The sequence below is a fragment of the Lissotriton helveticus genome, chromosome 5_1 (assembly GCF_964261635.1).
Source record: "Lissotriton helveticus chromosome 5_1, aLisHel1.1, whole genome shotgun sequence".
In the NCBI taxonomy this organism is placed as follows: Eukaryota; Metazoa; Chordata; class Amphibia; order Caudata; family Salamandridae; genus Lissotriton; species Lissotriton helveticus.
This window is the reverse complement of record NC_136065.1, coordinates 725,299,429-725,324,486: the sequence shown is the minus strand read 5'-3', so window position 1 is coordinate 725,324,486 and position 25,058 is coordinate 725,299,429. Positions and strand designations below refer to the sequence as shown.

The window sequence follows — 25,058 nt, the reverse complement described above, 5'->3', positions numbered from 1 at the left end:
CGCGCCCCCCAACCGTCCAGTAATCCCCGCATCACAGCAGCACCGCTGCAGAGCAGCAGTAGGAAGCCCCAGGACCACCAACCCTACAGGGCTGCCTCGGTGCAAGGGCTAGTGCAGGCCACCCTCTGTCCACGACCCCTCTGCCCAGCCGTCAGTGCCAACACTCTGCCCAGGGCACTAGTGGGCAGCTCCCTGCAGCAGGCAGTCAGTCAGGGCGGAGGAGCACTTCACTCCAGGTCTCAGGCCGATGCCAGGCCCCACGCACCCCGCAAAGGCTGCAGCACAGTCAGGCATCCACAAATCCTCAGGTGGGGATATGCCAGGACTCTCCTCTTCCACATCCACGGGCCTCCTCTCAGGTTACTCTGAGAGGTCTCCCCGCACTCTCCTCTCTCCGCCGTGCCCACAACACCAGTAGTGCACTCTCGCAGCAACAGGCCTTAGGGTGCTCCCAAGCAAGCGGGGGAAGGCTAATCTTCAAGGCGCTGCCCGCCGATACACGAGCCGATGTGAAGCCCCACCACGACTTCGAGAGCCCTGGGCCCTAAGCAGGAAGTAATTTCACATCCACTGGCCCCAGGGAGCACTCCAGAAAGTGGGGGAGAAGCGGGCCATCCGCCGATATACGGGCCGATATGAGGCACCGCGAGGGCTCCTAAATCACCGGGCCCCGGCCAGCCAGCAAAGTCCGCTACCACCCAGTCCCATTCAGGAGAACAGCCGAGACCTGGGGGGGTCATAAATCACTCAGCGCACATTGCCGGTATCGAGGCCCACCGCCGACGCCACTCGCGGGGCCTCCCACCATCTGCCGGCTTGTGGACCAAGCTCCGGGCCCTGTGGCAGCCGCCCCTCCACTCCTCACCTCGCTCCGTGGCAGTCCGCCGGGCCCAGGTAACCCCTTCACACTCTGCCGCAGCGCGGGAGCGCACACCCGCCCAGCAGGGGTCCCAACCGCCGCCGCCTCAGCGGGCGCCCGAGCAGCTCCTCAGCGCTCCGGTCTCTCCCGGGCAGGCCGCAGCTCAGTACGATGGCCGTCACGGTGCTGGGCTCGACATCGGCTGTCTGCCTCCTCTGCCGCACCGTGCACGGCCCCAGGCAGAGCACCATGTTTATGGGAGCAGTCAGCCCCAGCAGCCGGGGTAGCGCGCCGCAGCTAGCAGGTCTCCGCTCTCTCTGCCACGAGGTCCGACGGGCGCAGGCCGCACCGCCCAAAACAGCAAGACACCACCTCGCAGCTCGAAAATAGGGGCACAGCTGCAATCAGGACAGCGAAGAGACACAGGAGAGCTCCGCGGCTGACATAGATGGGCACCAGGCAGGGTGATACTCAAAGCTAAGTGTCAGGTGGCGCCGGAGGGACAGGGAAGCATGTTCTACTCCGCCGCCATCTTGGCCACGCCCCCAGCACTGTAATTTTAAAGTGTTTTTTTCGCGCACTGAAAAAAAGATGAAATGTTGTGCATAACTTTTCTATTTATTTAGGGAAGCTAAATATCCTGCAAATGAACTCAGCACTCCTGTGAATTACAGGAATTAAGTCATAGTTAGACCGAATTTCCACGAAATATGAGCTTTGAAACGACTGACATTCAATAAAAAGGTGGTCGCCACTGTCTAGATATAGTTAGGTTAGTGTTTCCATTTTTTGTTCCTTTGATAACTTTGGCACTGTTTGATGAATCTGCACAACACTTTCCAAAAATAAAAGTTCATCTGCCTTGGCTCCTTCAAGGAAAGTATCACTTGAGCCTTCATTTGTGGGCCTATCAAAATGGGGAGGAAAGGGTAAGTGTGATTTACAATTTTAATTCCCACAGGAAATCTTGCTCTCCGATACAGGAAAAATGGCTGACCAGAATGACACCAAATCTTACAAAAAGTTAGAACTTTACTGAGAAAGCCTGCTTTTTGTTATTAAGGGTAAATCTGAAATTAGCATTTAAAGAAGGGCGTCGATTTGAGTATGAACGGTTTAATCCTCAAAAAAGTTAGAAATAACCGGATGCTTGGTCCCACAAGAGTTCTGCAGAAGTGCCACAGTACCATTTTTTTTAAATAGGGTCATTTCATTTGTCAAAGGAGCTTTTTTTGACATTGGCTGTTTCGGTCCAGTCCTGGTCCCATGAGACTGAAATAATCTGGTTGCCACAACATTGAACAAAATGTTGTGGCTGCAATTCCAGTACTCTTGGAACAATGACCACATAAGGAAGCTGGATGAGCACACCCTGGACAGTAGGCCCTATGGAACATCTCAGTAATAAATATAAAAAAATAATTTGCTGATCATGTCAGTGGTACCACGGAACTACAATGGGACTTATCGCACACACCCTTTATGGTACTCTGCTACAACAAGGGTGCAGCAGTACTGAAAATATTAATGCAGAAGCAGGGTTGGGCATCCTGATGGGGGTTGGGAGCAACACCTGGGCTAGGCCAGGCCTTGCATTCTACCCGAACAGGTGACTTGGCCAACGCATGGCAGATAGGGAGTGACTAGGCTCCGAGGTTAACTCCTGCTGCAAAGAGCCAAAGGCCTTGCAGCCAACACCCAGTGGCACAACCATCAGCCATACACAACAAGACCTAGTCACTACTGCAGTTTTGGGCACAGAATGTTGGGGGGCGTAGGGTCTAGGCACATGCAAGATCCTGCAGCCAGCCCCCTCTGGGTGGGACAAAAGGCCTTGCACAGTGCGGTTCACTGTGCCGCAAAATGGTAAGCAGAGATTTATTGAAGAACTCATCGCCTTAGGCCATCTGCAACAGGGTTTGGCCACTCTCATGGATTTGGGCGCAAGGGGCTGGCTGTCCCATAAGGGGCTGGGCGCAGGGCCTAGATGCAGGCCAGGCCCTGAAGCCAACCCCGTTGTGCATGACTTAAGGCCATGCGCAGCTGGGATTCATTGCTCCTGGGAGGGGGAAGGGCTTGGGCACAGGGCGTGGCCTGTGGCCAGTCCCTGCAAACAATCCCTGCTTTTCTTTGCTAAAGGTTGTGTACAGTGGGGTTTGGCTGTTCCTGGGGGTTGTGTGTAGGTCCTGGACTACAGCGAAGTCCTGTGACCAACCCCCACTGAGCATGGCCAAAACTCATGCACATATTGACACTGCCTACTCCCTGGGAGCAGTTAGGCTCAGTGGGTTGGCCTTCCTGCATGGGTTTGGGCACAGGGCCATAGGCTAGGCCCTGAGGCAAAACTATGCTGCGAATGGCACCTGGCCATGCACAGGAGGTTGGCCATAAGCCAGGCTATGTGTCTAAATCCTGCTGCGGCTGAAGGTCTTGCAGTCAACTACTGTTGTTCACAGTCTTCAGCTCTGCATAGAGGGGATTGGCCATCCACTGGGGTTCAACACTCCTAGTGGTTTGGGCATTGGGGGGTTGTTTGTTCTGTGGGGGGGTTAAGTAAAGGGCAACTAAGCACTGCTGCACTTTCAATGATGGGATTGGCTGCTACTGGGAGATTGGGTGCTGAGGTTGGACGTCTGATGGGGTTTGGGTGCAGGGCCTAGCTGCAGACCCAGTCCAGTGGCAAATCCTGCTGGGCATGGCCAAAGGCTCAGCTCAGCTGTGGTTTACCACCCCGTGACAGGTTGGGATCTGGGCCTGGAAGCAGGTATATAAGATATATTTGAATCGCAATTTGCAGGATATTTTATTGTGGTACATCAGAACTCTTTTCCATTTTTTAACATTAAAGGCTTTGCTTAGATCAGTTCCCCAATCCTCCCTGAGTTTTACCAAGGAAGGGTCCATTTGTTATTGTATGGATTTTCTGAGTCATGTTATCAGCCCTCTACTACAGGAGATAGTGTTCTGTGTCTGCACAAGGTTAAGGACAGGAGGTTTAGTGTTGTTAATAGGCCAGTGAATGTGGAGTGCACAAATCAATTTTCTATGCACCATATTCCATATTGTTCTTTAAGAGAATCTAAATAAAATAAACACTTCCTTTAAATAAATCATCTACTGTCAAGGTCTGCATTTTCCCAGGTTTCAAATGCATTTCTAGGGAGGTCACAATGGTATTCTGGAATGTTCTACAAAGGATTGTAGGGGCATATAGAGTAGTGTCACTTGTAGAGTCATTTTCATAAATTTACTGTAACTGTGTAGGACAACACCCAATAGGTTGGGCACCTTTTTTAGAGTGATAGTGTCAGGAAGAAGGAGCGCTTGTATGTGAGCATCTTTTAAAGGGGTGGACCCGTGGTTGCTTTTAGTAAGTGAATGTCCCCTCACCAGTGTGCAGCCCGGTTGAGTTGTGTTGCCAAATAATAGCATTCATAGTTGGGAGCCCCAGACCCACCTGATCAGGGGAGAGCCTTAATTTAGCCATGGAGACTCTTTGCCTGCCCATGTTCCATATCAATTCCCCCAACATAGTGTCAAGCGGACGAGAAATGTCCGAGAATGGTGGAGAGGTAAGGGTTTGAAATAATAATCAAGATGGGCTAACATAATCACCTTTGCCAGTGAAATTCTACCAGTTTCAGAAATTGGCAGCGACCTCCAGAAAGGTATCAGGCCTAAGTGCTACAAAGCTATAGCTTTGATAAATTCCCATCCAGCAAATCTTGTTGTGTGTGATATATGTTGATGCCAATATAGTGAAAGATTACGGGTCCTGACTCATGGGCCCACTGCACATGATTAGATACATGTTGGAGAGCCGGGTTCGCAAGACAGAGGAAAGACGCAAGATTCGGAACAGTTCACACCCAAACCAGACTCCACTTTAAATTCCTGCAGTGTACATGAATTGAGGAGGCGCCCATGCTAATATCCCTAATTTATAACAATATGTCATCTGTGTAGAGCGAAACTGCATGTGTAGTGCCCGGCAACAAAATGCCGCACTCATATCCTAACAGTCCAAGTTATATGTTTGATGGTTACATCACTAAGGTGAACAATAATGGCCCTATACATCAGTGCCTCCAATTAACTTAATCACCACAGATATTAAACTACCCATCTTGATTTTTGCTTTTGGTTCAGCGTATAGTACATTAACCAAATATAACATATTGTTTCCCAATTCAAACTTGACCAGAACCGCGAGCATGTTGGGCAACTGGAGAGGATCAAAAGCCTTGTCTCTGACCAGAACTATGTAAGCAGAGTCAAGCCACATAGTTGTAGCAGATTTCATTATGTGCTAGAGATGATGGCTATTGAGTGATGCATTCCTCCCTGGAAAGAAGCCACACTGATCTTCGTGGAGCATGTGAGGGAGATGTGGGAATATTCTAGCCTCAAAAATCTTCCATGTTGGGACAGAAGCATGAGGTTTAGCTCAAGGTACCCTAACTAACAAAGGATTGTGATTGTCTTACACACGTATTATGCATGGGAAAAAAGTGGTTACGTGATAGCAGAAAAAATAGTGTGAGCTAATCTGATGTGGAGATAATATGGGGGAGAGTAGAAAGAGTTCTCTCTAACGTTTGGATTATATGGCCTACACACATCGGCGAAGGACCAGTGTGATAGCTATTTTGAGACAAGATGTTAGCATTCTGAATTGACGCCATACAAGAAAGTTAAATAAAACATACCTTATTATTGAATTGCAAATTTCCCGATCGTGGCTTCTGCTTCGAAACTGCGCATGCGCGGGAGCCTGTGCATGCGCATTCCTGGCAAGGAATGGCTTCTCTTGATGTATGCAGTATAGTTTCACAGGCGAGCAGCTATAGGGTCCATGATTGTAAAAAGGTGGTGCACATGAGCTTCAACTAGTTGCCTGCCTTGCCCACAAGCAGGGAATTCTAACAGAAGGAGAGAGGCAGGCATGAGCAGCCAACTCTGCAATCAGGATGCTCAGGCTACAGTGAAGGGACATCATCCAAGCTGTCAACTGCCAAGAGGGCAAACCCCAGGACCCCCAGATTACTCCAAGAAGCCTTAAGAGGGGGGGTTGCAGATCAGTGCCAGGGTATCCAGGGTGACTGCCTTACAACACGCATACCCATATTTACCTCCAGTGCCTAACCAAACTGTTGCAGGATTAATGATGTGGTACAGAGGGAGCCAGGCCGGCGGCCAAGATGGTCGCTCGGGCTCTCGGCTCCGTGGTCCTTCATCCCCCACCGCCTGTTCCCGTCGTCTATCCTCCGCTGCAACAGTGTTCCCGGAGGTCGGACGGCAGGCTGAGCTGCCGCGTCCGACTCCGGGGGTTTTCTGTGCTCTGAGTACGGAGATGTGACCCCTCGTACTTTGCGGCCTTCCCGGGGCTGGGAGCCGGGACCTCGCATGATTCTGCTGCCGCCCGCGAGTGCAATAACAACGGCCTCGCTGACCCACGAAGTACCGGTCTACCGTCACGGAGGTCCGCCCATCTTGTGAGTGTGCCTCCAGCGCTGGCCTCATGGAACCAGGTAAACTCGCTTCCCGCTGCCCCCCCTCTACCGATTGTGCCTCCCCCCACCCTCATCGGACGGCTGATGGACGCTATGGCTGCCTGGACGTTGCTCTTTCTTTCCGGATGGGACCCAGATTTGCCTGCGTGGAGCGTCTTTATTCTATATTTCCAGCCTTCGTGGCCGCTTGACTCGCAAAGCAGCTGTGGTATTTTCTGATGTTGGGGAGGAGTTCAACTGTGGCCGTCTGCGGGGAAGTGGACGTGGCGGCCATACTTTGTACGAAGCGGGGGGCGCGCTGTTCTTATGCACCTCACTGAGTCATGGACTGGCGGTACTGGTGTTGATTCGGACGGCGGTCGATGGGACACGCCTGACAATGGCGGTGGCAGACTTTATCGTTGCTCGAGGGGTTACGACGGTCTGCCCCCTGTGTATTCGATGGACGACATTTGATCTGGACCGACCCGGAACTCCCCGGTTGCTGTGGATTGCACCCGAATGCCCGATGCTGATATTATCCTGGTGCTACTTTGTGTGTATGGGCCCTTCTACAACTTCCCGAGTTGCCTTTGTTGTGTGGTACGAGAACGGCTTTCTCGGCGGTGGATGAGCTGGACTGTTGCCCGGAGGATTCCCAGTTACTTCGAAGTGGTGCGACGCTGCGCTGCCTACTCCCGTGGATGCTTTGTTTCTTTGGTGATGCCATTGGACATATGTTCCTCGTTTTTCCTTTCCAGCCCTCTTCAGATGGCTGGCGTCAACTTGAGACCTTGAACTGGGCCTTGACTATTCTGTTTGAACTTACCTTTGCTCTTCCACTGTGATTGATGGAGTGGCATGGATGATCTTCGAGTGTACCGTACACTGGTGTCCTGTGAGATTTTCAGCTGCCTTTGACTTGCCGTGTTGGTTTCCTCCGGTGCTTTGATGGCGGGGCCCTACACCGCATGAACTGGGATGGGCTGCTGGCTCGGGCTGTATGGGTGTCATGCATGATGATGATCTGTTCTTTCTGGGTGTTACACAGGGGGATTTTCGTTATGTTTCTATCTGTTAAGCGGCCGAGCAGTGATTTTATCCTGTTTTTGTGGACATCCTGAGACTTTGCAATGTTTTTGGCGTATTGAGTTGTTGCGCGGCGGTGGGGGGGGAGGGGGGCCGGGAGTCCGTTCTGGGGACCCTCCAATGTTTTTTCTTCTTTCCACCTTTTCTTTTGTATCTATGTGGATTATTGTCTTTCCTTTCATCTTTTTTCTTCTATATTTCGGGTTTTTTGACATGGGGCGACAGGCACGCTGCTAGGGGGGTGGGCCGTAGCCATCAGCAGAGGTGCAGGGTGGGGGGAGTATTGTTATTGTTTGTATCTTTCTCCTTTTTGTTCCTATGGCCTTTTTGTTTCTGTTGTTTTTGGTTTTTCTGTCTCTTTTCTTTCTCTCTCTTTTCTGGGGTCCGACTTGCTGTCTTCTCGTTTTGTTCTGCTCCTTTGGATACCGGGGGTTGCTGTTTTTTTCTGGTGTTTCTGGGTGCAGTGGGCATCTACTATTCTGGCGGGCGGGCTGTGTTGTTTATTTTTATCCTGATCGGCGGTTCTCATGTTACCTTCTGCTTTACCATAGTCCTGCCTGTGTATGTCTGGTAATATGCTTATCTCCTGTTTTGTGTGGGCATAATTGTGCGGCGTCGGATCCTGCTTATTTTTATTATCAAAAGAAACCTTCTCTAATCCTGTGATTCTTATGTACCAACGGCATCCTTGTGTTGTGGGATATCTTGGGGGAGGCGGGTTTACGTCTTTTTTGGGCTTCATTGACTTGATTTTTGACTTGATTGCCCGCCACTACTCTGCTGGCCGACCGTGATGGTATGTAGGCCATAGCCTGTAACTGCATTATGGAACAATAAAGGTTTTAAAAAAAAAAAAATGATGTGGTACAACTAGAAGAACTCCAGGGAGGTGTGCAGGGCAACAAAGCATCCAGAAGAGAAGGCTCACAGGGCTTCTGCGGTGCTAGTCCAGGATGAGATGAGCTGGTTATAAGTGGCATACACCCCACTCAAGTTTGATGGGGGCTAGCACGGACAACAATGACAATAAGAGAGCCAGGGAGTCCATTAAAACAGCAGGATGTGCAGCGTCCCAGTAAGCACCCTCAGCACAAGTAGTGAGGCATATGAGGTTGTTGAAGGGCCTCCCAGGCACCAGTGAAATACCAGGTTAGAGAATTTGGACTGGAGCGCTTCCTCATCTTCCTCAATTCTTCTCTAAGCCATATTAAATTAGGTGGAGTGCCACACATAAGATGATTCCAAATGTTCCAAACAAACATTTTTTCCAGTACTCCATGAAAATTCTTCGAGCCACCTTTGCAGACGTCTTCTTTTCGCCTAGAGTGAAGGAAAATAATCCCAAACAATGGACTGTGGTTAGGTTCTGGCTCTAGCTGGTCCTTCTATGACTCTTCAGATCTTCTCTGGCATGCTCCAGAAGCCAGCTTGAGTGTTTGTTTCAGGGCAATTCCCCAAAAACGGAAAAACCATAGGGAAAACATATAAGAGAGTGCAGAGGATCTGCATACACTCAAGTGCAACCACCTAATGACAATAATAAGGTGGGAACGACTTCAAAATAGAGTAGTACAATCACATCAACAAATGAGATGTCATTTCAGTTTGAGTCAGAGGTACTGTGGTACCATTTTCAGGTACCGCAGTACCACAACACCTAAAAATGCAGATATTTTAATAAAAAACTAAAGGAAACCTCTACTTTCAAACTTGAAAAAAATGCATCCCTCATAGAAACCACAATATTTTTTAGAATGTCCGGGTCTTGAGGTACTCGTAAGAGTGATGTGGCAGTCTATCATTGGCTTTATAGGCACCATAGGAGTGCCTTGGGACTAAGATTACTCTAAAAAAATGTCAATGAAAGCAGCCATCTGATTTGCCACTCATTGAAAACGACTAAAACAAAGAAGCCAATAGCCTTCAGAAAAAGCATCAAATCAATTTCCTCAGAGAACCAGAACACTAAGAATCATCAAAGACTCCATCCACTGGGCATAGCACAAAATTAGCATCACAAGATGATGAAGTTATTGCCGTTGCATCAACATCTGCAGCAAGACAACTACATGGCCTCTGAGAAAACAGAACACCAGAAGACAGACACCCAAACCTTTGCCCACTGGGCGTAGCATTGGAACAGCATCACAAGACAACACAGTTATTGCTGTTGCATCAACATCTGCAGAAGAACTACAGAATCCTGAAAACTGATCTGTGGTGTGGCTGTTTTCAAACTTGCATCAAAGAAAAAAAAGATAAGTGGTGAGTGTGTTCTGTGCACTTTGGCCAACTAGCTGTTCCTAGGGGTAAAGCTGGCAACTATTCCATGGGCATGAGTGGGCTGTTGAGGCACCTGATTTCCCTAAATGTTTTGAGACATTATACATTGTTGAAAAATGTATATCATATGGGTGACCTACTTAAAGACAGTTTAACTTGCAGTATAGTTGTCAGCATGGTTCTAGGGTTTTTCTCTATTCTGCTCATTTCAGGAATGTGTTTAGTTTATTTTTACAAACTACAGTGGACTGTGCATAGAGCCTGGCTGTACATGCCTTACAAGGGGCTATTTGCTGGGCCTTGGTGTCTGCTAATATTGCGAGAAAATCCATGTCTTTAAAGCCTTTTCTAAAGACGAGTAAGGAAGGAGCAGCTTTTAATGTCAATTGTAGGCTGTTCTGGAGCGCTGCAGTCTTCCTGAAAAAGCTCTTGCCACCCCAAGTGGTCCACTTAAATGAGGGGACCGTCAGGTTCATGGCAGAGCCAGAGTGAAGAGTCCTTCCTGGGGTATACCAACTAAGCTTCTCCTTGAAGCGTAGAGGTCCCTGGCCATGCAGTGCTTTATATGCCAAGCATAAGGCTTTGAACCTGCAGCATTGTCTGACGGGTAGCCAGTGGATTTTCCTAATGGCTCCTCTAGCAGATTCATATTTTGGAATTTTAAAGAGGAACCGTGCGGCTGCATTTTGCAGAGTCTGGAGCCTTTTCAGGGGACCTATTGCAAGGTTAAGGTAAAGACTATTACAATAATCAATCCTTGAAAGTATCAGGGCAATGATCACAGTTTTTAAGAGTTCTAGGGGTAAAGATTTTTCGATCTTTTTTACCAGCCTCAGAGAGCCAAAAGAGGCGGCTGCAATTCTGTTCACCTTATCTTTAAGCTTCAGTTTGTTATCTAGCACGAAGCTGAGATTTTTTACTTTGTTTGTGGGTTCCGGAGTGGGCCCAACTCAGGCAGCCTCCAGGCCGGTGTCCAGAAAGAAGGGTTGTTGCCAAAAATGACGACCTCAGTATTTGTGGCGTTCAGTTTCAGACAATTATTGTCCATCCAGTTGCTAACTATACTCATGCAGGTCTTAAATGCTGAACTGAAGCCTGTTTCTGGTTTTGTTAATGACATCACAATAGCGGTGTCACATACAGATTGAAGAGCGGAGGGCCCAAGGCCGGGCCTTGAAGGACTCTGCATGGCACGGAGAAAGGCCTTGATGAGATGTTGCTCATCACCACCTTTTGTTGGATCTAGGGCAGTATCCCAGATCCCTAGGTTCTGCATACGGGCAACCAGAACATTATGGTTCACCGAATCGAATGCCGCGGAGAGGTCCAGCAGGATCAGGGCTGTCATCTACCCCTTATCCAAATTTTCTCTGATTTCCTCTGTGTACATTGTAATTCTGCGCTGTATTAGATTTTGGCCCTTTACTACCAACTTTGTTTTCTAAAATTATCTTCGTATTTATGGAGTAATGTGAATAGCAGTAACTTGAATTATGTCATTAGCGATTTCATCATTAACATCCCAAAACTATAACGTCACTTTAGTCTTGTTCCTTCAGAGAGAGAGAGAGAGAGAGATATATATATATATATATATATATATATATATATATATATATATATATATATATATATATATATATATATATATATATATATATATATATATATATATATATATATATATATTATATTAAAGTCAAGGATTCTTCGTATTTCCACAGAAGAAAACACAGGAAAACTGAAATCTCCAAATAGCCTTTTTAATGGAACAGATCAAAGGCAATCATCACTCTACGCATTTCGGGTCTGTAACCCTTGCTCACGATATATATATATATATGAAAAATCCTTGTGCTCAGCGTCCACCGAGCAGCGCCATGCCACAGCCGCTTTCAGACGGTGGTTCGTGTATAGGTGGCGAATCTAAACATCCATTCGAAATACCGTCAGAAATCAGTAGCAGTAATTACACGAACTCGAAGCTTTGCAGAAGGTAGTCTTTTAATTTTCAGCAAAAATTACGGCAAACAATCCACTCTACGTGTTTCAGGAAGTGTCCCGAAACGCGTAGAGTGGATTGTTTGCCGTAATTGTTGCTGAAAATTAAAAGACTACCTTCTGCAAAGCTTCGAGTTCGTGTAATTACTGCTACTTGATGCTGACGGTATTTCGAATGGATATATATATATATATTTATTTTTTTGAAGGGTGGATTCAACCTTTACCCCGTTTTACTATACATATATTTATATCTATCTACCTATTTATATATGAGAGCGTGTGTGTGTGTGTGTTAAAATAGCACCTCTGACGGTATGATTAGATCAGAGATTTCTTTGGAAAGGCGTTTTTGTTTTCTTGTTAAATTTGGTACCATTCGACGAATCTGCATGAAATTTTCCCAAAAACAAAAAGTGTGTTCTGATTTGGATTCAGCATGGCAAGTTTTGTGCACATCTGTTGGGGTGCAGAAGGAGAAAAATGGCTGTGTCAAGTAAGTGTCTACTCCAATTTTAGTTTTCATTTGAGATCTTATTATTTTTGATGTCGGAAAAATAATATGGGAAATATCTGTAAGAGATGCCATAAAGGACCCTGAGTCCTGAAAAATAAAACTGAGGGAGCTGTAAAACGGCAGGGAAGGAGCATTTCTGACCCTCTGGCTCTTGTAGGAGACCCACAGGGCCCATCTACCTTAGATGAAGCATTTTTAAAAGCATATTTTGTTGTGGGTTTATGCATTCCAATAAAGGGTTTCAGACCCTGTATCGGGTCTGCTGATTTTTAAAAAATACAGCAAGGGATCACGAGTCTGCACAGGCTATACAAACGAAAGTGCGGTCAACACCCAAAATACAATAGAAGAAAAATGAAAAAAATTGACAACCTTTCCTCAACCGCCCATAAGGCGGGCACAGTGGGGATAGGCCACCAGTTGCGGGCTTGACGCCGGTCCTAGCTGAATACTCTGCTGCATACAGCCAAAGATGGGCGATCAAGCAGAGTCTGTCTTCCTTTTTCCTTCGGCAGTGGCAGCTGCCACAGAGGTTTGTGAGTAGGGCCTGACCTTTGGTCATGAGAGCTTAAAATATGCATGAAAACCTCAGAAATTCACCGAAAAAAACACAATTAAAGTGTGGTTATGTTTACAAACCAAAAAAACTGTTATACACCAATTATGGTTAAGTAAACTAACCATAGCTCGTGGCCCTGGAATGCACTGCTGAAGGCCATCATGAGTGGCACGGAGAACGCTGAACCGGAATTAAAGGTAACACGAGTTATCTCTCTGCATTTACCATACCCTTGCAAGATTATAACCCGATGATAGGGCATATCAGGCAGGCGCGGCCATACGTGTATGGGCGCATTCATTTTAGCGACTTCATTCTTTACAACATATCAACTAACTAGAGGAGATATTTATGGTAAACTTCATATTGAAAAAAATAACAGATTTATATAGTGAAATCAAAATTATAATGTGTTGTCTTACCTCACTTAACCTGCAACACTCATCCATATACTCATCCAAACTGTCACTTGTTGGGTACCGCTTCAGCTGTTCATGCGAATTCAATCCTTGCAGTCCATCAAAAGTGTCAGAGTAGGCATTAGCGATTGGCCCGGGGTCAGCAGCAGGAGAGGTGGTGGCACTTCTAGTCTGGAGGAAGTCCATCTCTTTTCTTTCCTCGATATTGAGGCTTTGGGCTTCTTTTCCAGAGGACGCGCCGTTGTCATCTAAGAGGGCCGCAGCGCGGTGCAATGACTCTGTCATGTGGCTGTGGCACTCGCCATCATGTTTCTGTGTGTCTGGCTCCCGGTCCTGGGGGTCCTTTGTGTCCTTGCGTGCTCTCATGGCAGCGTGATCTGCTGCGGGGGAGGAGGATGCGCTGAGAACTCCTGAGTCACAAGAGGAGTCTCTGCTGTGGACCACAAAGCTTTGCTCGGATCCCGTTGGTGTCGATGGAGAGTTGGCACCACTGGGCAACTCAACCCCCGAATCTTCCGCTTCGAATTTGTAGAATCCTGGAAGTTTGCAGCTGGGCTGCACATGGGCAAGGTCAGACAATGTGTGCACGTAATCTGGATTAGATGTGCCTGCATTTGTGTTCAAACCATTGTCCGGGCAAGTTATCAAGGCGGTGTTGGTGTGAAAATAACTTGGCGGCGCGGCGGCCTTTTCGGGCACACCGATCTCAACAGGGTATTCATTAGTTAGTATCTTCACGTTTGTCAGCACCACCTCACTCTCAGACGGCGGCTTTTTCTTCCCTGCAAGAGTAAAAAGTCATACATTAGGAAATATATCATTCCACTAATTAATTGACTATTTAGGACGAACATCCACACTTTCAAAGGTGCTCCAAAACACATTTTCTGAAGGTTGAGAAAAATACCACACATTTTCCATACTTGCCATTCAAGTACCAGAAAAAATATAGCCGTACAATTTTATTTTGCCAAAGCTCCATCTGGCTTCCTATAAGACTATATGCAACCGAACTGCCATGAATACTCGTTTTTTTCTTCCCCACATACCCTACATACACGAATAGCTAGGCTATTTTGCTCCTTACCTCCGGTTGCACATATTGTCCATACCACATATTTCAGAAAAATACTATCAGACCACAACTCCCTTGAGGTAATTTTCTCCTGGGGGAAAATTCCTACTGCAATTGCAACATGGAGACTGCAGCCTCAAGCACAAGAAGACTGTGTTTCGCAGCACCCTAGTCACAGCTATCTCTAATTATTTCTCTGAAAATGCAGATGCCGCAGCCTCACGCCAAACAGAATGGGAGGCATTAAAGACAGTCATTGGAGGGGTATCTATCAGCACAATAGTGGGTGCCCAATAAATGATTAATAAAGAATTACAAGAAATAAAAGACAAACTGGGCAGACTAGAGCAGGCAGCAATTTCCGACACCTCAAAGGAGGCGTCCCTACAAGAGGCTTGTATCACGCATGCCGAGCGCCTAGAATGGTTACGGGTCATCGATTATCGTACATACACACAAAAACAACATGCTAAGGCCGATAAGTCTGGCCCCCTCCTGGCCAGGATTTTGAAGGATGCTCTCTCCTCCACCCCTATTCAGGAGATTACTATGATTGGGGGAACCACAGCAAATACGCAATTGGACATAAACACAGCATTTATGAAGTACTATGAAACATACGCATTATCTAGGGATGTAGAGGAGGATACATTAGAGGAATTCCTGAGTGATCTCGAATTCCCCCAATTATTATAAGCACACCAAAAGGAGTTAGCAGAACCAATTTAAAAAACTGAAATTAACCCGTTAACCGCGCCCGTTTTTTTCGCGGCAGTGTGGCCGTTTTAAAGAACAGGTGGGGCTGTGTCGGCCGTTGAACGTGCGCAGCACCAGCCAGGTAGTGCTCCGAACGTTCAACGGCCGACGGCAGCACTTAACGGGTTAAAGAAGCGATCAAAGAGCTCCCAAGAAGCAAAACCCAGGGGCTGGATGGCGTCCTGGTGGAGTTTTATGAGACATTCTCATAAGCAGTGATCCCCCAATTAGAGCACCTATACTGGGCAGCATTGGACAAAGGATCCCTCCCTCCCACTACGCAGCAGGTACTGGTCACATCCCTCCCAAAACCAGGCAGGAACCTTACGGATATGTCCAAATACTGGCCTCTCTCTTTACTAAACACCGAATATAAAATATTAAGCAAAATATTTACCTGTAGACTACTACAACATTTGCCAAACTGATACATATAGACCAATGTGTTGTGCCTGGCCTTAGCACCTTCCTCAATATTCGGCAATTTGACCATGTATTAACTTCCACACCTTCAGATCACCCTGGAGCTGAAGCAATCTTTTGACACACTAAGCTGGAAATACATGCTAACTATCCTTTTGAAGTTTTGTATCCTGCTGGAGTTTGTATAATGAGTTAACTTACTATACACGGCACCTACTGCAAGGGCCCACACAGTAGCCCACATTTCGCACTCCTACCCGGTAGCCTGTGGTACGTACCAGGGCTGCCCACTTTCTCCACTTTTGTTTGTATTAGCACTCGTACCATTAGCCATTAAACACCATACCGCTGCAGTAGGAAATGGTATTAAGATCGGAAATGCCACTCACATCCTCTCATCATATGCAGATAATATCATTCTTTATTTAAAGAACCTCCTGGGTCATCTTGAACCCATCCCAAGTATATTGACTCAATTCCAAAGTCTCTCAGGCCGCTCCATTAACAAGCCCAAATCATATGCCTTCTATTTCAATGACACGGCACCGGTAAAACTGGTCCACATTGGTCCCTGGGTATTCCCAATTGCGCCCACTACTTTCAAATACCTTGGTATACAAATATATGGGGGAGCACAGGAACTTCTGGATGGTAATCTTTTACGTGCAGTCAAGGCACTTAAAAAACAAATCACATTCTGGACCTCACTACCACTCTCTGTGACGGGAAAGAAAGCCATTTCAAATATGGTTAAGCTCCCAAGAGTGCTATATTACTTCACAAATCTGCACATAGTGGTCCCGATAAACATCTTCAAGACTTTGAACGCATTCCTAATAGAATTAAAATGGGGTAAGGGCCGCAGGAGAGTGGGGCTCTTTAAACTCTAGCTGGGCACTGACTGGGGGGGGGGGGTTGGGCATCCCTGGCTTCACTGCATACTTTTATGTGAGTCACCTACAGTGGCTATCATACTGGACTGCAGGTCATAACCTCCATGAGATAGGGATGATGCAGCAAACATTGGATCGGGGGATCATCCATACCCTGTTGTCGTAATTTGGCAGCACCTGAGTTAGCGTTTAGCTCAGCTACACGACCTTTTGCATTTAACTTGACTTAAGTACGGGGGCCATTTTGTGTTTTGTGGCTTCCATTTCGTACGAACATGCGGCCTCGTGGTAGAGTGTCCTTTTGTCCTTCCTTCATGCCAATGAACCTTCCCTTTGCCCAGCAACAGGCTATTTTTAGCGATGGTCAGTTTCACGCATGCGCACACACGATTTCCGGACTAAGAGAGTGGTCATTCTTTAGGAATGTTCCTCTAACTGACCAGTGATATTAAGCTCCTCCCACATGCTGGCTGTGCGCCAAAAATGTCCTTATATGTACCTAAAACTGTTCAGATGTGTACCGCCTATCTTTTTATTACCTTTAAACTGTATAAAAGAGGTCGCGCACCGATGTTCGGGGTGATACTTCTTGCATTACCGAAGGGTGCTGTAGGAGTGTACCACCACCCCATGGGGTCCTAATAAACTTGTCTCTTTGCATTTTCAGTTTCCGTGCTAATTTCCGTCTATGGTGTTTGAGTGATTTTGCAGAGTATGTAGGCCTGACAGAACCCGATACCTCACTGTTACTGCCTAGAGGGAAGATCCCAATAGCGGCTCCCACTTTGCTGAAAACAGCCCTTATGTACTGTAAAAAGCACTACAGTACACCAATAGGTTACTCCCCTATGCCCCTAATGTTCCATTGATCGGGATCCCCACACCAACAGGAGTGACCACGCTAGAAGCATTTCCAGATGGTTACAAGAGGGAGTGAATACTGTTGGGATGCTATTTGCTGACAGTGTGCTACGAGGTCACGAGAACTTTGCCAGAGAACAAGGGGCCCTGCGTTCCCTTTATATTCTAAATGCCGGCATCAGTAGGTATAGCAAGTGGAATTGGGCACCAGATAGTAGAGAAACCCCCACGCACGACTTAGTACATACACTATACCTCATGGGCAATGGAAGACATCTAACCCGATGGCTGTACAGGGGTATTCATTCCCACGTGGCAATTTCACTGGAGGCGCTTAGAGAAAAGTGGAAAACTGATATAGGAAGAGAAATAACAGACAAGGAATGGGACTCCATATTGGAACACCCCAAAAAGACATCCCGTAACATCAAATTTAAACGTATTCAATACTTGGTATTACACAGGGCCTATCTTACACAGCACCATTCAAATAAGATGTACCCAGAGGTGGAATACCAATGCACCCGATGTTTTCAGGCTGCGATCTGCTACACATGTTATGGGCCTGTCCACGATTGGTCTCCTTCTGGGAAAATATGACAAAGATCCTAGTGACAGTTACAAATATAGTAGGGGGAGACAGGGCAGGATACTACATTCTATGGCTGCGCTCTAAGCACAAGAAGCAAATAGTACAATCCCTATGTGCTAATTTAGCTCTGATACTGGCAAAATGTTCAATCACGATGCAGTGGAAATCCACGCTGCCCCCTGCAATGCTCACCTGGCAAGGAGAAGTGGTCAGATGGGGAAGGGCTGAAATGATGGTAATAAGGAGGGAAGAAACTAGAGGCTTATGGAAGACCCCAATTTCATTGATGTGGGATGCAATGCTAGAACCTTTTTCATCCTCTGAACCTTCATCACATTGAGACGCTGTAGTATAGGTACTCACCTATCAATCCAAAACGTAGCAATCAAAACAGACCCTCCCAGGTACTCTAACAAATCAGAAACACGCACATCTGCAAGCCATGCATTTGGGAATATATCGGCGAAGAGAAATAAAACCAAACGATTTATTGGCCTATGAGATGAGAGGGGTGAGCCAGGGAAGAGGAGGAGATGGGAATGTTTAGAATGATAGTGCCAGGAAGGTGGGGGGGATGTTATTCTGGCGTACAGTTTATACATACACCTTCGATACAAATACAGTTACTGCGATTTAAAATCCTGCTACTACACCTCCTTATGTGACTACACCTTCTGTAGACTGAATAAGTTGTAATGATTGACCTGTAATTACAGTATGGTACACCTATATGAACCCTGTAATGCATGATTTGCTGCCACGCCGGATAGTTAAGCATGAAAATCAATAAAGTATGTTTAAAAAAAGAAAACTATAGACAAAAGTAAGCACACCTAGCAGCCATTAAATATTCCAGCATACTAAATACGAGCACTTTTATCCTTACATGTATTTATTCTATGTGGTTCTTGGACAAACATTCTTTGCTTATTCTCCATCAATTTTCTAATCATTGACAATGCAGGTTAATTAGTCTGGTTTCCATGCATTTCAAATTAAATAAATTATAGGGGTAACATTAATAAAACATATTTTTACCTTATGCTAACAAACAGTGCTTTTCAAACCACACCTCTCTGATTTATGTACAATTAAATAACACACAATTGAAAATGTTCGCAGTTTTAAATTAAATGATGCACAAAAGGGAACACACTTTATGGAGCACCTGCTGGGGCTTATTTTTCTTGACGTGACTCAGCGATTAGGCGTGGGGTTTACACAGTCCCACTGAGGGTAGGGGCAGGGCATTTAAATTAATGCAACATTCCTTTAGGGTAATTATCATATTGCCCCTTATTTTATTTATTCGAAAAACGATGTGATGTGTTTCGACCTCATTAAAGTGTTTTCACTAATTCTCAGGTTCTTGATCGTTATGATACTGAAAAATAATTTCATATATAATGATTTTTTAACAAACATGATGATGTCGTTATCGCAGGATTTGAAAACTTAGCATTTTAACCTAATGGAGTGTTCTAAAGTTTCAGACACATTCAACGGCCCCAAGAAGCCCTTAAATACCTTTTCTCCTACCCTTGCCACTGGGCTAAAAAAATACTCTTCTATCAGTAAATCATTTAACAGGACACCTCCAACAAACGTCACTTCCATTCATGAAAAACTGAGAATTATTAAACACCATGCTTGAAAGGTAGAAAGAAAGTTGACTAACACCTGCCCCCCTGACATCTATTTCTCTAGTAATCATACTGTCTATAGTTGGCATTTTGGGTTAAAAACACACTTTTTAAAGGCCAAAGGCTCTTCAGACACTAACTCCTACAGGCAACTATTTTTGGGCGATATGAAACTCATGATTCCCACAGGCACTGTTGCCAACCCTCACCCTTCACAAGACCTCTGTGAAGAATTAACTGAGTGTTTCAATGGCAAAGTGCCATCTATAGACAGTGCCAATTCGTACATTGGAATTAAAATCTCAATTAACGTCTGACAAGGACAATCCTTCACTTTTACTTTTAGTGCTTCCTTCGATTAAGGAAACTGGGGTTGTCACAGTTTTTCAAACCTTACCTCTGACTCTCTGTAAATAGCTGGCAGTATCTGTTTTTAAATTCATTGCCACACCTTTAGCCCCCACCTTAAATAATGCTGCTTTGAGTAAGGAAGGTTTCTGGTGCTTTGCAAAGAGGGAGTGTCAAACCATTGTTGAAAAAACCCAGTGCACATCCATTCAAACTCACCACCTACTGACCCATCACATTGCTTCCAAGCTTAGCCAAGATATTTTAAAAATCAGTGACTTGGCTGCTGCCAAACTATTTGAAAAGAAAGGTGTTTTTGGACTGGATTCGGTTGGGCTTCAGGCCTGGTCATGACAGCCATTCTCAAGGAAAAATGATTTATCATTTGCATTCAACACGTTTAACCAGAAGTTTTTGGACGACCATGTCTCGATGGCTTGCATTGTAGTAACTGCCCTAGATTGGTCTAGGTCCTTCCTAAATGAGAGTGTTGAGGTGGTCTTTTTCCCTCTCTTTTCCCTCTCTCCTCCTGCAGATTGCACATGGAGCTCCTCTTAGTTTATCACTGTTCCCTTCTCTTTTAAATTTAATAGAGTCGAACCTTTGTGATTTTTGACTAGATCCTTTGGTTTCCACTCACTCTCTTATGCTGGCAAGATTCAACTAATTATAGTATTTGATCAACATCATGCCAACATTATGAATAGCCTAAAGGAGTGTCTACAAGCTGTTTAGCTCTGGATGGCTAAAACTTTTCTGAAGTTCAAAGCTGAACAATTAAGCATTGATGGTAGGGTCTGAGCCAACTCTCTGATTTGTCTGTCTCTCCCTCTGTCTGTCTTCACAGGAAAGCCTCCTAACCCTGTTCCCAAAAAACAAAACCTTATTTGCTTGCTTCCTAGCTGCAGAATTTTTCATGTCAAGAAGTCTGCATGTGTTTAAAGCATCCGAAATATAATAGATTATCGTGTCACTACCATCATCATTATATTAAGCCGCTTTACATTTCCTACACTTATATGCAGCCACTGACCCAGTAACCCTGGCATTCTACTAAAAAAACTATAAGAATGTACTGGAATCACAGGAACATCTTTGATCTGAATCAAGCTGTACTTGATCAATGGGACTTAAGTAATTTAAATGGGGTTCAGTGAGTTCACCAATAGACAAGTCTTATTGGGGCTTTCTTATCCTTATCATCATTACCAGTGAACAAAAGCATGTCTATATCTTATCCATTATACCTATGATTTCCCATGTACACATATAGTACTGAAATCCACGTCCATTTGGAAAACAAACCCAGAAGCCAATTGAATATCACAGAACGTTGCACAACAGGAATCTACCATTGGATAGAACTAATGACAAACGTAACCCTTTCAAAAGGCTTCCATTACAATGATAGCCCTAACAGCATTCAAAAAGTAAAGAAATTAGGAGTAATTTTCAAAGCTGATCATTCATCAATTCCTCAAAAAAAGAGAAGAATCTTGCAGCAGGCACTGCTCAAAATTTTTATCAACTATTCAGACATTTCACAGAATGAAGCTCAAAAGATCTTGAGGCTAGGCTATTGAAACAGAGCTTAAATAGACCTATCTAATAAACTCTTTGAGATGCTAATATGGATACAAAGCTGGCATTAGGATGGCCTCAAATGGAAGAAATGGGACCACACCAAACTTCTTCTTAAAGTATTCTGAGACACAGCTAGGATGTGGCACCCTCCAAATAAATGCATTTTGACATGGTAGTTGGTTCTGGGGGCCGTGAATCGGGTCTGTACTGTCTGTGTTGGTGTTAGTTATCATCCTGATTTTACTAATAGGTTTTTAACTTGATTATTTTGTAGGTCAAGAACTTAAATATATTTAGTTCCAGATTTACAAAGATTTTGCATCGGAGTTGGATTTTTTTTATGCAGCCCCCACACAAAAACCTTTTTGTCATTTACAAAGCATGCAAATATTAAATTGCGTGTCTTTGTAAGAAAAAGTAAAGCAATGTCGCACATTGCTTTGCCTTGTGTTAATTTGTGTCAGGTAGACATTCCATGTAAATGTAAATGTCATGGTATTTATAGAGCGCACTGTCACCAGACGGTCACCTTGCAGTGTTGCCCATTCAGCTTCCTGGTGCTGATACTCATACCGCTGTGGAACCCCTCCTGGCTTTTCCTGTGAAGTGTCCACTCCTGGGCACCCCCAGGGTGAAGCCAGGCATCCTTAGCGCTGTTGGGGCAGGTGTGGAGGCTAAGCAAGCTATTGCCCAGAGTTGCAGCAGGGGGCCCGTGATTAGAATAGGCACCGAGGTGAGAATTAACAGGTCCGAGGAAATTGAGCCTGAGATCCCGCTGAGGCAGGAATCGAACCCTGGTCCCCTGGCTAGAACTCTGCATCAGGGTCTGCCGCTCTAACCATTGAGCCACACTCCTCCACTCCATGGATGGTGCATGTGCGTTCCCAGGTATCCACCCATGGGTTTTGATGCAAGCCCACATTTGATGCAAGCCCATTTGATGCAAGCCCACATAGGCCCAGATTTCGAAAGATTTTGTGCCTGGGTTGCGTCACTTTTTAGTTTGAGCCACTATGCAAATCCTTCTGGTATTTGCAAAGCCATACAACTGTCAATTTATGTGGCTTTGCAAGATAACAATGCAGTCAGGAGAAACCGTCCTACTTAGTATGCCACAACAAACTGCTTCAGTCATGTACTGGGCTAGAATTCTTTAACCCCACCACTCCCTGTGGCTTGCCATGTGCAATTGATTTACAGCCCTATTTAAGACAACACTTCCGTGACCTGTAGACAACGTTTTTCTCTGCAGGGATTCATTCCTTGCTCCTTGGGTACATTCCCAGAGGACCACTGAGATTCCTCTACTCACCTTGGCCTCCACCCCACGGGGGTAGTCTACCTCCTTGCCAACTTTGTGACTGGAGTCTCTTTGAGATTGCCCCATTGGGCACAGACGTATAGCTGTGGACGCCAGCCCACGGGTGCTGGCTCGCTTCCTGGATTCTCTTATCCATTGGCAGAATCCACCCACGTACCTTTGAATCCTTTCAGACCGTAATCACCCCACGTTGTGTTACCTTTGTCCTGATGATGACTTCCAGTCATGAAGGTCGAAATGCCGTTGACTTGCATCAGCTAAACTTGGAGTTTGAATTATGAAATGATTCTACAATTTTCTCATGCATAAGTTCTTTCTGAATCACGCCGTAGTATTCTTCATGTTTCACGTTTCACTTGGGCGGTTTATTTATTTCTTCATGAAGACTAAGTGTTCACTCTGCACTAGGCCCACAACTCTAAAGTATTGTTGATGCCGCATTATAATTTGTGAAGCCTATTTTGTATGTCTTTGCTGATGATATAATTGCATCCAATCTTGATATTGGAACTATCTGTTGTTTTCATCGTACTTGATTTACCTATGAAAATATGTATCCCCCATTGATTCCCGCTGTTGCATAGTTTAAAGGCCAGACATCATGTTTGATAGAGCCATCAATGAAACATTTCCTACATTGACAGAAACAGCCGTGATGGCAGTTCCTGACAATGTATAGAGATGTCTGTCGAGCAGCCGGACATCTCTACATTTGGGGGATGGAGTAAAGGCAGTAAAGTCCTCCATCACCCTCTCTGGCTTTACTCTGTCTGCTAAATCTTAAATCGGGCCCTCTGTTCAGAGTGGCACAGTGGGTGGAAAAATGGTTTGGAATATTACCCAGAGGGATTGTCGGTGATTAAGACTACTTGCAAGCCATTGTCCTATCACCTTTTGCATGCTTGTTTGCCAGGAGTATGCCTGGAAACATGCAACTGGTGTAGCTATCCAAGCCTGCTACTGCCAATGTTTGTAAATTCTAAAAAGTAGAACATTTGCATCCATTCAAGGAGTACTTTTGTAGGTACAGATTTGCTACCTTTTTGGTAAACCAGTCACTTATGGGCATTTTTACGGAGAAGTAGCACAAAGCAGCGCAGCAAGCAACGTTTCTACACTGCATTGCGCCACCAGAAGAGAGCAGAACTGCGCTATCTCTTCAAAGAAATTGTGCTGTTCTGCACTTTTCATTCGCTGGCACACTTAGGGCAGTTTCATGCCAACATGGGCATCATTGTGCCATGGTGCAAAGGGTGTCTGCATTATGGTCAGGATAGTTTTTGTGCAAGAAGGAATACCTTCCTGCACAAAAAGTATGCTTGAAGCCTTTTTCCCCCTCTTTGTTTGTGTGCTGCAGAATGTAGCACATATGCAAAGAGGACATAACAAAGGAGAAATAAAGATATTTCTGCCCTTTTGGTGCAAGCCCATGTCACATTGTAGATATGGGTTAGCGTCAAAATCCATGAGTGGATGTACAGGAACGCCCATGCACCACGCACGGTACACCTGTTTTTCATTTTTCAAAAACAAACTCCCAAAGCAGTTTGTTTTTGAAAAATAAAAATAAAACTAATGACCCCCACACCAGTATTCTCACATTGTGTGGAGGTAATTGTTCTTGTTTTACAGTTAATCACTGCCAGAATATACCTGGCAGTGATGGTCAGTTCAAAAAAGCCATCTTACTATCTACTCCGAATAGGATGGATGGTTGGATGGCTTACTTTCGATGGCACCTACCCTGTTGGTCTGTCAAAGGAAGTTTTACAATGACAGAATATATTTTATTCCATCGACGTAACACTTGCAATCCTCCCCACTCAAAATTAGGTGGGCAAACCTTGGGTTTGGCTGCCAGGGTACTCTGTTACCGTTACAACAGAGTACCTGTCTGTTAAACACTAAATCAGCCCATAAGACCCAACTAAAGCAAAACAGTACTGACCATGCTCCTCTTAAGAACAGTCATCCTCAACCTTGTTGGACCTCAACATTCTCCATGTGCCTCACTGCTTTCTTAGTTGGAAAATGTGAGATTCACGCATCGCAAATCCAACTGACTACGCTACACCCCTGAAAGCACTTCCCTGGCTCTGAAGGTACTCCAGATTCAAAATAAACTTCTATGTATCATGAACAAAACATGCAATGGGAAGGGCCCAGAATACAGCCACAAGAGACCTGCTCTGGGTGTCAGCTAGGAACCTTCACTAACCTGATACTCTGACAGTCTGCCAACAATGTTCAAAAGGCTGAAACATAAGCGAAACTCCCTTCGCAGGAGTTGTTTCCAAGCTTAGGAAGGCTCAGCAACTAGCTGTAAGAATGCAGCTGAACCTG

The 25,058-nt window shown here is 45.4% G+C and overlaps 1 protein-coding gene across 1 annotated transcript in view; it reads right to left on the bottom strand.

The window, feature by feature from the left end:
• Positions 1 to 25,058, bottom strand: part of LOC144754874 (uncharacterized) — a 749,989-nt gene that overhangs the window by 511,785 nt on the left and 213,146 nt on the right. The window contains exon 2 of the mRNA XM_078643188.1: positions 13,223 to 14,001. Within this exon, the coding sequence (XP_078499314.1) occupies positions 13,223 to 14,001 (779 nt within the window). The remainder of the gene's footprint in view (positions 1 to 13,222; positions 14,002 to 25,058) is intronic.